Genomic DNA, 12,983 nt, shown 5'->3' on the forward strand with positions numbered 1-12,983 from the left:
CATGAGATGTGAGCTGAACATGAGGAGAAAAATAAAATCTACTGACAGTTACAACATTTTGGTGAACATTATTGTTTTAAATGATGTTTTCAAGAAAACAAATAAATACAAACACTTTTGTCATCCACAGTTTGTTGTATGTTCACTTTTTATTGAATGAGTCTGGACAAACGCAGCAGTTGCAAAGCTGATACAACACCTCCACCTCACTGTCACAACATTTATTACAAGCATGCAGACACGTCTTTTCTAACACGTCAACCTCGTCATGAGCAAACAGCACAAACAGTAAAGAAGCAGCTTTGAAATGCTCATTCTGCTCCTCTGCTATTCTTCAGTGGGACAGTGCGACTTGTCGATGTTTTTCTCTGAAGTCTGGGAGCCCAGAGACACTTTACACGTGTAAACCTTATCCATGTTCCAGTCTGACGTCTGGATGGCCAGAGAGCTGCTGATTCGGAAAGTCCGGTCCGCTTGCTGAACAGCGGTGCTGGTGGAGATCCCGCTGCTCACTGGACTCCCACCAGACAACCAGCTCACATCTGCAAAAGGCACAGACTGACTGGACAGACAGACCAGAGTGGCTTTGTTGGACTGGAGCTCAGCACGGGACGGAGGGAAGACTGTGAGGACAGGAGGAGGGAGGCTGGAGCCTGAAAACACACCAAGGACATTCATCAAATAACTCCAAATCGAATCACTGATACAAAGCACGACAGCAGCAGATTATTTCACTGTTTTCTTCAATTTATCAGTAAACATTAATAAATTAAACTCAATAATTTAGTGTTGATATGACAGAATAAATTACATTTGACAGATTATTTAGCATTTGGTTTTACAATGATACAAAAGTCTCATCAGTCTTGAAAATATAAAATAATTTTGTACATTTTGTCCAAATGTTCAAATTGCTCAGCCATTAAAACACTTCAGAGTATTTGTAGATATCATTGAACACATTTTGATCATTAGCAGATCTTTACTTTGTCCTCAAAGACACAGTCTGGCATCAAAGCAGATGAACAGAAGTCAAAGTGAAATTCACTCAACAACATGTTTGACTTTCTAAACAGTCAGCCTGATATGAATTGATGATTTTCACCGAATTTGACTCAGAAACAGAGAATCTGTCTTGTTTTGTGATCAGTTAAAAAGTACTTACTTGTCACAGTCAGCTTGGTGCCTTGTCCGAATACCACAGTGATTCAGTTTGTACACATGGCCGTACAAAAACCTCCTGACTCTCACTGATGAGGGGAGTGGAACTGAAACATCCTGTTGAGACCAACTTTCACTGTCAACATCTCGTTCACTTCATCAGTCTGCTTCTGTTCACAAACACTGCTGGACTTGTTTCAAATACTCTTGTGTCTTTAAAGGAATTTCTTTAATGTCATTCAGTGTTTGCTCCAGTGTTTCTGATGTGAACTGTTTGATTTGGTTCAGGATTCTTGAAACATGTCATGAGTGTCTCATTGAGGTTTTTGTCACAGTGTGAATCACCGTGATACCTCTTCATCAGCAGAGTCGTCCCATGTGTGACAGTAATAGACCGCAGAGTCTCCTGCCTCTGCCCTCTTAATGATGAACTGGTAATCTGTGTTTGATGAGGCTTTAGAGTTGAATCTGTCTGAGGAGAATCCTGTTCCAAAGTTGGGTGAATCCTCCTCATAGTCAAAACTCACAACATACTGAGGAGCTTCACCAGGAACCTGTTTATACCAGCTGCCAGAATATTGATCATATCTCTGAATGTTGCAGTTGAGAACAACCTCTTGTCCTGTAGAAACTGTGTGGACAGCAGGCGTCTGGGTCAGCACGATCACTGCATCAACATCTGTCAACAAACACAGAAAAATCCACGAGTGAAAGGTTTGTGTGTGAAAATCTGAGCTATGAAAGCAATGAGAAGAATATCTTACATGTTAGAGCAGTGATGAGAGTGCAGAGGGTCCCCAGCATGTTGTCAGTGTGTGCTGTAAACGTCCCTTACTGTCCAGCTGAGAGGTGAGCAGGGTTGGAGTGTGAGGAGAAGAGAGACTGAAGCTTATAAAGACACTGAGGAGAGGAGAAGAGGAGGAAGAGGAGGAGGAGGAGTTTCGTCTCAGAGGCCCCAAACACAAGTAAAGTGTCTTTTTCTGCAATGAATTCCGTCGGGAAACAATTTATTTGTTTCACACTTTGCACCACCTCCAAATCTACTTCATCCGTCTGATATCAAAAGCTGTGATTTCTCAATTCCATTGATGTCCGTCTCGACTTCAAAGGAACACACAGGACAACAACTGGATGTAACCACCAGTCAGGCCTCTTCTCTCTCCTCCCTTTGCTTCAACCAGAGGAGAGAATATGTCCTTTAGAAAAGTTTTCATTGTTTAATCTGAGCTTTATGTGCAACAGTCGCACATCCGTCCTCCACCATGACTCATTAAAACACTATAATAAAACGAAATATGAAACTAACCCTGCTATTATTTAAGAGAATAAACAACACAAACATGATTATCCAGACAGGATATCCTCCAAAACCTTCAGCATAATACACATGATTACTTAACCTAAAGGGAATAAATGCTTCCTGGCATTACTACTAAATGAGATTGGTCTCTTGTTGTATTTTATGACAGTTATCTGAGTTCTGTACTCACAAACAGAGCATCATAAACTGTCATCCAAATTCATTTGTAACCTGTGCAGTTACTTAATAATGATTTTAAAATATAAAATCATGATATGACGTTTCTCTCCGGGCACTCCAGCTTCCTCCCACAGACCATAAACATGCTCGTTAGGTTAATTGGTCTCCAAATTGTCCATAGGTGTGAGTGTGAGTGTGTGAGTTGTCTGTCTGTGTGTCTGTATATGTAGCCCTGCGATCGGCTGGCGACCGGTTCAGGGTGTACCCCGCCTCTCGCCCATTGCTAGCTGGGATAGGCTCCAGCCCCCCGCAACCCCGAAATGGGATGCGCGGGTAAAGAAGATGAATGAATGAATGATATGACGTTACCTACTGATCTATTCTCTGAATGATATGAATAGTTACCCCATAGATTTGTCCCAAAGGTCAAGAATAAATCTCTATGTTCATCTCATCACTCTGTGTTTTTTCACTGTGCTGTCCAGTGCAAATGAAAACACCAAAATGAAAGGCAGAAAACAACAACAAATAGATTTTAATTATTCCTTGATGTTCAGTCGTGAGAGACATGAGTAAGTAAACTTTTATATGAAATTGATTCAATTCGGGAAGAGATATTGTTTTGCAGTTCTTTTTCTTCAAGTCTCATGTAGGGTAGTTATAGAGAGCATTAGTTCATGTGTCAGAGAGTCAGAAAGCAGAAGTAGTTAGTGAGGAGGTTTTTGTCACAGTGTAAATCACTGTGATACGTACTCGTTAGCAGAGTTGTCCCATGTGTTGCAGTAATAGACAGCAGAGTCTCCTGCCTCTGCCCTCTTAATGATGAACTGGTAATCTGTGTTTGATGAGGCTTTAGAGTTGAATCTGTCTGAGGAGAATCCTGTTCCAAAGCTGAGTGAACTGCTAGAATAGTGAAATTTCAGAACATACTGAGGAGCTTCACCAGGAACCTGTTTATACCATCTTGCTGAATATGTATCATATCTCTGAATGTTGCAGTTGAGAACAACCTCTTGTCCTGGAGAAACTGTGTGGACAGCAGGCGTCTGGGTCAGCACGATCACCGCATCAACATCTGTCAACAAACACAGAAAAATCCATGAGTGAAAGGTTTGTGTGTGAAAGTCTGAGCTATGAAAGCAATGAGAAGAATATCTTACATGTTAGAGCAGTGATGAGAGTGCAGAGGGTCCCCAGCATGTTGTCAGTGTGTGCTGTAAACGTCCCTTACTGTCCAGCTGAGAGGTGAGCAGGGTTGGAGTGTGAGGAGAAGAGAGACTGAAGCTTATAAAGACACTGAGGAGAGGAGAAGAGGAGGAGGAGGAGGAGGAGGAGTTTACATCAGTGTTCATATTCTCAGGGGTGGTACAAATGTTCTTTTTAAGATGCTGTTTGAACAACAATAAACATCAAACAATGTCTGGAGTACAAATAGTGCTGGAAGCATCGAATAATTCATGTAACAGGTTGCTTTATAACCATGAAGTGACAATATGCATGGATACATGTGTGTATGCAGCATGCTCAGGTTTGTATTTGATATGTATTTGTTAGAAAAATGTCTGTTGAAACTCTGAAATCCTTCATTTATAATTCAGGTTCTGTGGATGTTTAGTGTTTCAGGGTTATTGCACAGTGATTGTTTCTGACACCATGTGACTGATTTGACTCTTCATCAGTGATGGTCTGTGGGAAGAAACTGTTCTTGTGTCTGGTTGTTTTGGTGTACAGAGCTCTGTAGCGCCCACCAGAGGACAGAAGTGGGAACATGTTGTGTCCACTTTGGAAATGCAGGTTCAACAGTTTGTGTACAAATGTAACAACATCCAAATGAGTTTTTATGAAAATTGCAAACAGTTTAAAATCCATACTTTTGTGAACTCATGAAGTTCAGTTATTCCTGGTGTTTCCTGTGTTTTCTCCCTGACCTCGTGTCTCCTGTGCTCCCCTCTTTGTTTCTCTGTGTGTTTGTCTGTGGATGTGTTGTGGTCGGAGCTCTCCTCTGCTCCTCACTTCCTGATTGCTGTTCAGCAGACACACCTGCTCCAAGCCGCTCACCTGCAGCCCGTCGACTCATCAACCCTGCACAACATCAACCCTGGTTCTTCAGCCACTCGTCTCCAGATCCTTCAGTTTGCTGAAGCTGCAGCCGAGTCGAGCTCTAGTTCTGTGATTGCTCGTGTTGTTTGTATCTGTGATTAATCCTGTGTTAACTTGTGTTCAGGTTCACTCATTCTCTGTGATTTCCGTCTGTCTGTCCTGCTCAGCATCTCACCAGTCCACTCTCCAGCCAACAGCTCAGCTCTCTGTGCCTGCTGTGCTTCTCCCTGCTCTGCCGTTCAGCTCTGCTCTGTCCACTGTCTGCCAGCCATTCACTCACCTGACACACTCCACCGTAAACTCCAGCTTGACTCACCATCAATCCATCTCACCTTTCCCAATTCCGACATAAACTGTGTTGAACCATTACCAATCTTTGTCTGAGTGCTGCTTTCATTTATTATTCATGATGGTGGAGTGTTTTTAATGGTGCATTATTATTATTATTATTATTATTATTATTATTATTATTATTATTATTATTATTATTATTATTATTATTATTATGCAAGAAAGGATGCAAAATAGTCAGAAATATGGACTTGTCTTCAATTCAGTTCTTGAGGGAAGAAACCAAATAAAAGCATTTAAATGTCTGAAAACAAATGATTGTACATGGTGAGATGTTACACTGAGCTTGATTGTGGCTCTATTATCAGTGGACATGTGTCAGAGAGTCAGAAAGCAGAAGTAGTTAGTGAGGAGGTTTTTGTCACAGTGTAAATCACTGTGATACGTACTCGTTAGCAGAGTTGTCCCATGCAGCACAGTAATAGACTGCTGAGTCTCCCTCCTCCACATTGTTGATGATCAAACGATAATCTGATTGTGACTGATGAGTAGATGTGAACTTTGGAGACGAGAAACCAGAGCCATAGGTGGGAGAACTATCGCTGTGATAAAACTTCAGAACATACTGAGGAACTCCTCCTGGAATCTGTTTGTACCAGCGAGCTCCAACGTCAGTCACAGTGCCCAGGTTACAGTCCATGGTGGCTGTCTCTCCTGTCCTCAGCGCCACAACAGGAGGCTTCTGTGTCACCACCGTCACACCACTCACACCTGGAAACAAGAAGATGACATGAAGTCAAGAGAAACACACAGACTGATGAATCCAACATGAGCTCAAAGCTGCAGTAAGTCAGCCTCCTTACATGTTAGAGCAGTGATGAGAGTGCAGAGGGTCCCCAGCATGTTGTCAGTGTGTGCTGAGAATGGCCTTGGAACTTGGAAAGCGAGCTTCCTGCTGACAGATTAGAGGGTTTGGAGGATGAGGAGAGGAGGTGCTGGAGGAGCAATTTAAGACAACACTGAAACTGAGAGTGACTGACAGGAGGAGGAGCTTTGCTTCAATCTGCATGCTTTGGCACATTAGTTGCTCTCTTATCTTCCGTGAAGGGAAAAGTCTTTAATTGTCTGTTATTGTCAATATTAATGAAAACTTTGTACAATAACAACATCCAGTTTATTGTCATACATTTTTCCTTTATTAATAACCTTCATTTTATCAACCCTTCATGCTCATTATTTATGCCTTTTTTAAATTCAGAAAATGAATCTTGCAGCTCTCCTAAACATAGAAATGAAAATGTTGCATTACATGGAGTAGAGTGTTGTTTCTCTATTCAAAACAGCTTATTTATTGTTTGTCTGAACACAGAAACCACAGATCACAGAAGCTCATGAATGTTTTTTTGGTTTTTTTTGTTCAGAAACCATGTTTCCTTCGATCTTGCTTGTGCTACGGCTGTACTTTTGTAAATGAGTTTTATTGTAGATGTATTGTAAAAATATGCAAAAACATATATAACGAGACAGATATTGAGAGATAGTTATTAAACACACTTTTTCCATTCATATATTTTATATTTATATATATATATACTACATATATATACACACATGTCAAAGTGTCCTTTGCACTTTCTTTTCAATGGTTGGACCAGTGTCTTGCATGGCTCCATCACCATTGGTCTGTGCGTGTGTGTGTGTGTGTGTGTGTGTGTGTGTGTGTGTGTGTGTGTGTGAATGAGTAGCACAAAATAAAGTGCTTTGTCCTGTATAAGCCTGTATAGTCCATCTACAATGTACCAAATGCTGAATGTAAGTTGCAAATGAATCTATTTTAATTTATTATTTGGCTAAAAAACAATGTTTATATATTGTTAATTATATTGTGAAAATATATGCGTATATAGTGTAATGTCACAATTCTGGACTACTGTTTCAGCCATTTTGGTACTTAGTTGATAACACACGGAGCAGCAGGATGATATCATTTGATAAATGCTGCCACCTTGTGGTTAGAAGTGGCTTTGTACGGAAAGGCGAAAATAAATCTGCCATCTTTTCTCCACCGTGCATCACTCATGTATGTGACCTTCTCACATCACACTCATCAATAGAATTACACAAAGTAATCATCTTGTAAAAGACATATAATAAACTGTAGTTTGATCCATCAGCATTGATCCAAGACAAAAGCTTGTAAGCCACAGGTCTAAACCCTCTGTGGCCCTCTCCTCCTCGCTCTGACCAGTGTCGGCCCCCTGATGATCCCCCTGACAGGAGCTCTCATCTGTGCTCGCAGTGGAGACCTCAGACCAATGCTGGGGGGGACCCTCTGTACGGGCCGCTGAGGCACAGTGAATTTGCCTTCCTTGAGCTCATCCACAAAACCCTCCAAACGGTCAAACTTTGAGGTGAGCCCCACCAGCTCATCTTTTAGGCTGTTAAACTGCCTGTAGAGGTCTCCCAGAGCGTCTGACAGGGGCTGGATCCTGGACACACACACACAGAGATTTGGGAAAATACATATCAGTAAACTTTTTCAGCATTTGAATGACCAGTTAAGGAGCTTTGGCACTGTAATGTTCCACAAGCTCATATGAAACAGGAACACTGATTATTGGCAAAACCAAGAGGAGAACCCAGTCAAATTGGCAACATGAACATGAAAGTCACGACATGCTGTTAAGCAAGAACAGCCCCATCATCTGCAGGAAACATCAGGATAACAGACAGAACGGAAGTCCATGTAAAAAAAAAAAAAAAAAAAAAAAAAAGATGAAAATATTAAAATAGCAGATTTTTGGCCCAAATTTAAGAAAGGACACTGAGCCTGCAGTCCAAATGAAATGGTTACTCGGGAATGTTGACATGAAACATGCTCTTAGCTGTTGGTATCATGGTCTGTTGCCTAATCTCCAAAGGAAAGGGTCAGTGACTCGCAGTAATATCTACCAGAAACACTCAGCTCATCAACACACAAGGCTGAAGCATTTCCCGTATTCTTTTGGCAGAGTCTCCCTGTTGAGGTCATTACAAAGCAGAGTGTGGACCGAAGTTACTTGGATCACATTGCTGGCTCTGACAGGTCAGTGGTCATGTGCAGAGCAACGGAAATTACATAATTCCTAACTTTGTACGACTGCGAGTGAGCAATAAAATGCTCACAGACGTCACTGACTTCTCCTCGCACATTTCCCCTCCCTCTTGCTCAACCTTCTCTTCTCTTTCTCTTCTTGTTCTTGCTTCTTTGTCCACAGTCACTGCAATTCACACGTCATTCCAGTCAGATGACCCACCTGTTGTACTCAGGTAGGACAGAGGCGTGGTCATTGACCAGCAGGTCTTTCACTTGGGTTACAATGGCAAATTTCCAGTTGTCCAGCACCTGGGTCAGGTTGGAACAAGTCTTGCTGTTGGTGTGTTCTGCTGTAGACACAGATGTACGTTAGGAGTGTGTAGCCCGGTATTTACCCTGAACAGCACAAACGAAATCTCAATGCTTTTGACATTCAACCTTTTTCATAATCATTTACAGATTTTGGAAAATCATATCGTCCCTGACCTTTTGGGTCCCATCGTGAGGTTTCGTCTTTCCACTTCTGAGCTCCACATGTTAAGGTCATGCAGAATAGGGCCAGAACTCCCTTCATCCTCATCTTCCTCGCCAAATAAAAGCAGAAAAATAATAAGATGTGGGTGCTGCTGAGAAACAAGCGTGCAGGAGAGTGACACCAGGAAAGCTTTGAAGTTTCCTAAGTAAGCAGACTTTCACTTAATACAACTGATAATCTGCATACGATTCATCTTTATGGGTTTTCTTTTGAGATTCATGCATATATTTGAGGAAGAGTAATCTACTCTTCACTTAGTTGTGCTGCTCTACAGGTGAAGCACAATGCAAAGAATCAGTTTCACTCTACCTTTCTGTGAAGTAGCGCCGGGCGTCTTTCCAGGTCTCAGCAGCAGAACGCACTCTGCAGTACGATCCTTCAACAGTCACACACTGAGAAAACATGACCTGGGCAGCACTCTCTTATAACTGCCTCCCTAATCTCCCACAGCCATTCCTCCCACCTGCTCCCACCCACTTCAGCGATGACACACTCCATTGTAGCATGCATGCACAGACGCATAACATGGCACAAAAAAGTCAAAGCTCCCCAAACACATGCAGTCACACATGCTTTCCACTTCACTCTCTGATTTATGTCTTGCAGCGTGTGCATCTACTACAATGATAAATAACTCACTGAACCTGAATGGGAGGTCCTGATAATCCCCTATCTATGCTCCATCTATCCTCCACATGTCTTTTAGCTGCTGTGAGTGGTGGAGGGCAACTGCACTCCCTTATGGGCTCAGAGCCAGAGGAGGTGTTTGATGTAGCCGTGTGGCTCCAGCATAGCATTCTTACTGCCTACTGTAATACAATCTGCTCAACATCTGGGCTACATCAGATGCAGCCAGCGATGGTCCCTTTAACTGTCGGGGTGATGAAACTGGATAAAAGGGAATGAAAACATGAATTGTTTGGTGTTAATCATTTTAATAAAATAGGCCGTTTTAGGTATTAGCCAGTTTTCCTCAGTCAGGGCCGGCAGCAGATCCAAGGTAAGCCGACAGACAATCTTAAAACAGCTGTTATACGGTAACAAGAAAAACGTACAGCCCTCAAGAGATTCCTTCACACCCACATCTTTAAGTCAAATAAGCTGCTGCCTGATGTACTCCATAAGGTGACTTAACTGTATTGCATCTGTGCAATGTCTTGGTGTGTGTGTTCTGGTGTTTATCTGGATGTGATGCTGCATGTTAACTGTAGTTTGATTGCGCTTGTGTGCTGCTATACCGACAGTGTTCTCCTCAGGGAGACAGCGATGGCAAATTTAATGTCATCTAATGTAAAGTTGACTTGAATCCACCCTTCATGAGTCTGAATAATGGATATTGAAATAATCTCACTGCTGATGAATGATGCAACACATTTTCTTTCGTTTCATTTCTAAGACAGATTTCTTCAATCTTTAATCTGGACAGTTTTGGGCAGGCAAATGCAGCTGGACCCAGAAGAAGTGCAGCACATTTTCCTTCTTTATTTAAATACTGGGCAAAAGCAGTGTTTTTTCCTTGTCAGCTCTGAAATTAAATACCTTTTGTCGCAAGAAATTCCAGCCCTGATCTATTCCAGATCAGAGCTCCTTATTCCATCTGAAAGACTAATAATGCTGCTGCATCCTGTGCTGATGTCTGCAGACAGTACTGGTGTATGACAGGAGGTTTTCATCACAGCTGAAAAGGAATCTGCCCGGGCAGCGGTCCCTGCCATCTGCACCAGCTTTAAATCCATAGAGACAACATACTGTACTGCATGCTGTAAGGAGGATGAACAGCATGCCATCTGCACCATACATCTTCAGCGCTGACAATGCTACTGAATGAGTTGGACTTCACTCAAACAGCAGGAGCTAAATGCTCTTTAAATCCAATCTCCCTAAAAGATTTATAAACAAGGAAACAGTGAGATTTGTTAAAGGAAAACTATCTGACACCCGACTGATGTCGACAGTCATTCACATTAAATTAGCCGGTTTGTAAATCTGGAATCTGGATTCAGAATTGACATTTAAATGTTTTTTAAAGTGTTATCTTTCGATCACAGGCTGAAGTTCAGTGTTCACTTATTTTCCACCACATTAGTGGAAATGTGCACCAGCAGCAGCAGCAGCAGCAGCAGCAGAGCTGTGACAGGAGGTATGTGTCTCATGTGCGATGGAAGAAATATTGAGCAACACGTCCAGGTAAAAATACTCCACTGTAAGCCATGCATCCAAATATTACCCAAGTACAAACGCATCAGCTGGAAAAAGTAGAAAAGTACATTAAGTACTCCTTGTTGCTGTTATACTGTAATGTTGGATTACAGCATATTATAGTCAAAGTAAGACTAATTTTTACATGCTGGTTTTATTTATGAATGTAAATGTTTAATCCTCACTTTCAAACTACCAAAAATATCCCCCACTGCTTACTGTGTGACTTTGTAGAGCAGTGAATACAGGTACCTGCTCAGTGTGTATCCACCTGCAGGCACATCACTGCACACATTAATCCGCAATGCCACGAAGGCAAAACTCATGAAAACTACTTGTGTTAAAACCATTACTAAGCATGCATTCACATATCTGGAATGTCAGTGATGAGTGTCACAAATTACAATTTGTTTTTCAGTTAATGCACATATGTAAACAAACTTGTGCCAGCACTAATGTCCAGCCTTATAGGCCTTACAGCCCCATCTGGAGTCCACAAGCAGTCAGAAGACTGACGTCCTTCCAGCTTCCTGCAGCACAGTCCAGCACAGCCAGAGGAAAGAATGACAGCAGCGGCCCTGCAGAGCCAGAGAGTGAGATAACCAGGCCTCTCTCTGTCTGCTTTTCAACTCACCGTCACATTTGTTCCCTCACATGCTGCTTGTTATTGACTCACAGCAGCACATCTCTCTTTAACGACTTTATCAGAGAGGACGGTTAAACGGAAATTTATCAGCTCCCATCTATCAAAGTCTGAAGCCAAACAGAAGGTGCACCATGAGGATACTCTTGTTTCCGACTGAGTCACATGACTGTCAGTGTTTATAGGAGACAAATGATCAAGAGGTTGCTTAGTTTTTATATTAACAAAAAACATGTTTAGAGTCAGTTTCACACTTTAGAAGAGATGCAACAACCCTGATCTGACTGTGATGACAGTTAAAGAGAAGATGGATCTTCTAACTGACTGGACCAAAGGGTACAGTAAATGCATCACTGATTGACGTCGACATGCTTTCTTTGAGTTTGGAAGGCCTGTCCACACAGTGAATTTACTCCGGACAAAACCAAAGTGGTACTTGAATGTATTGATGGCAAACTGCTGGCTTACAACAAGAAAACACAGAAACAAGTAAGACCATTTTGGAGCTGTTGGAAGGTGTTTTTTTCTCTCATGTTGCTGGCTGGCTGCTTCCTCTGCCTCCAATGTTTTGAGTTAAGCTATGCAAAACGAGTCTCTTTGGGTATAATCTAACACATGTTCTTCAGAGGGAATGACAAATGACATCTTATTCTTATGAAACAATATGAGCTCCTGCAGTCCAATTAACAACTCTGCAATAAAATCTACCTTTTGGAAATGTGTGGTCTGCCCTCATTTACTTGAGGGATTATGAGAAACCCTTTTATTTTGAAAGTTCTTACCTGATGTCTATGTGTCTGCCATGAGGCCTCTGTAAATGGCGGAGTAAAGAAATACAGGCGAGCAGCAAAGTAACAACACAATGTGGGAAAGTGTTGCATGGTGATTTTTGTTTCTGCTAAAACAGAGTGAAAGCCAAGCAGGAGCCTGTAATATGCAACATTTACAAGCTTGGATCAGCTTCTTTCACCGCCATGAAAGAAAGGTGCTGTTTTGAATCAAAGCTGCAGCCATGAGGTGGGTTGACCAAGCAGATTAGCTCATCATGCAGAGACGTGTTAGATCACTTTAGGTTTTTGTGCATACACCGATGCTCATTATGGGATATCTATGTTTTATGTGCATCATCATAACGTGTCATCATTATCAGCTTTTGTGCTTTTCTTCAGGGATTATTTCCTCTGAACGTGCACCAGAACAGTCTGGGCTTTCTTAGCTCTGTTGAGATGGTTGGTGGAAACTTTGATTGATCGTCTTATAGTCCAACTGGCAACATAAAGTCCAGTTCATAATACCAGGACCAGCTGGTCTGTCCTTCTCAGCCAAACAGCCTTAACAATGTGAGCAATGAAACGAAGAAAAAACTAGTTAAACGGTGCACATGATAACAATTTGGGACACATTTTTCTGATTCTGGATCGAATCTGCATTGAAGAACTTTTAAGGAGGTAAAGGCGGTGTCTGTGAAGATTATGATATATATGGGTAGTTAGGGCAG

At 41.8% G+C, this 12,983-nt stretch overlaps 2 protein-coding genes across 2 annotated transcripts; both read right to left on the reverse strand.

Annotated features, from left to right (window-relative positions):
* Positions 1 to 151: 151 nt before the first annotated feature.
* LOC143334111 (immunoglobulin lambda-1 light chain-like) lies at positions 152 to 5,966 on the reverse strand. The gene is made up of 4 exons (XM_076752652.1): positions 5,896 to 5,966; positions 5,478 to 5,803; positions 1,166 to 1,199; positions 152 to 653 (listed from the first exon to the last, which is right to left on the reverse strand). Exons 1-4 carry the CDS (start codon positions 5,933 to 5,935, stop codon positions 328 to 330), a joined length of 726 nt encoding a protein of 241 aa, XP_076608767.1. The 5' UTR covers positions 5,936 to 5,966; the 3' UTR covers positions 152 to 327.
* Positions 5,967 to 6,260: 294 nt separating this feature from the next.
* Positions 6,261 to 9,017, reverse strand: LOC143334522 (uncharacterized). The gene is made up of 4 exons (XM_076753346.1): positions 8,953 to 9,017; positions 8,595 to 8,734; positions 8,329 to 8,458; positions 6,261 to 7,521 (listed from the first exon to the last, which is right to left on the reverse strand). The coding sequence occupies exons 2-4, from the start codon at positions 8,686 to 8,688 to the stop codon at positions 7,242 to 7,244; spliced, it is 504 nt and encodes a 167-aa protein (XP_076609461.1). The 5' UTR covers positions 8,689 to 8,734; positions 8,953 to 9,017; the 3' UTR covers positions 6,261 to 7,241.
* Between the last annotated feature and the right edge of the window lie 3,966 nt (positions 9,018 to 12,983).

Source organism: Chaetodon auriga, chromosome 16, assembly GCF_051107435.1.
Source record: "Chaetodon auriga isolate fChaAug3 chromosome 16, fChaAug3.hap1, whole genome shotgun sequence".
NCBI lineage: Eukaryota > Metazoa > Chordata > Actinopteri > Chaetodontiformes > Chaetodontidae > Chaetodon > Chaetodon auriga.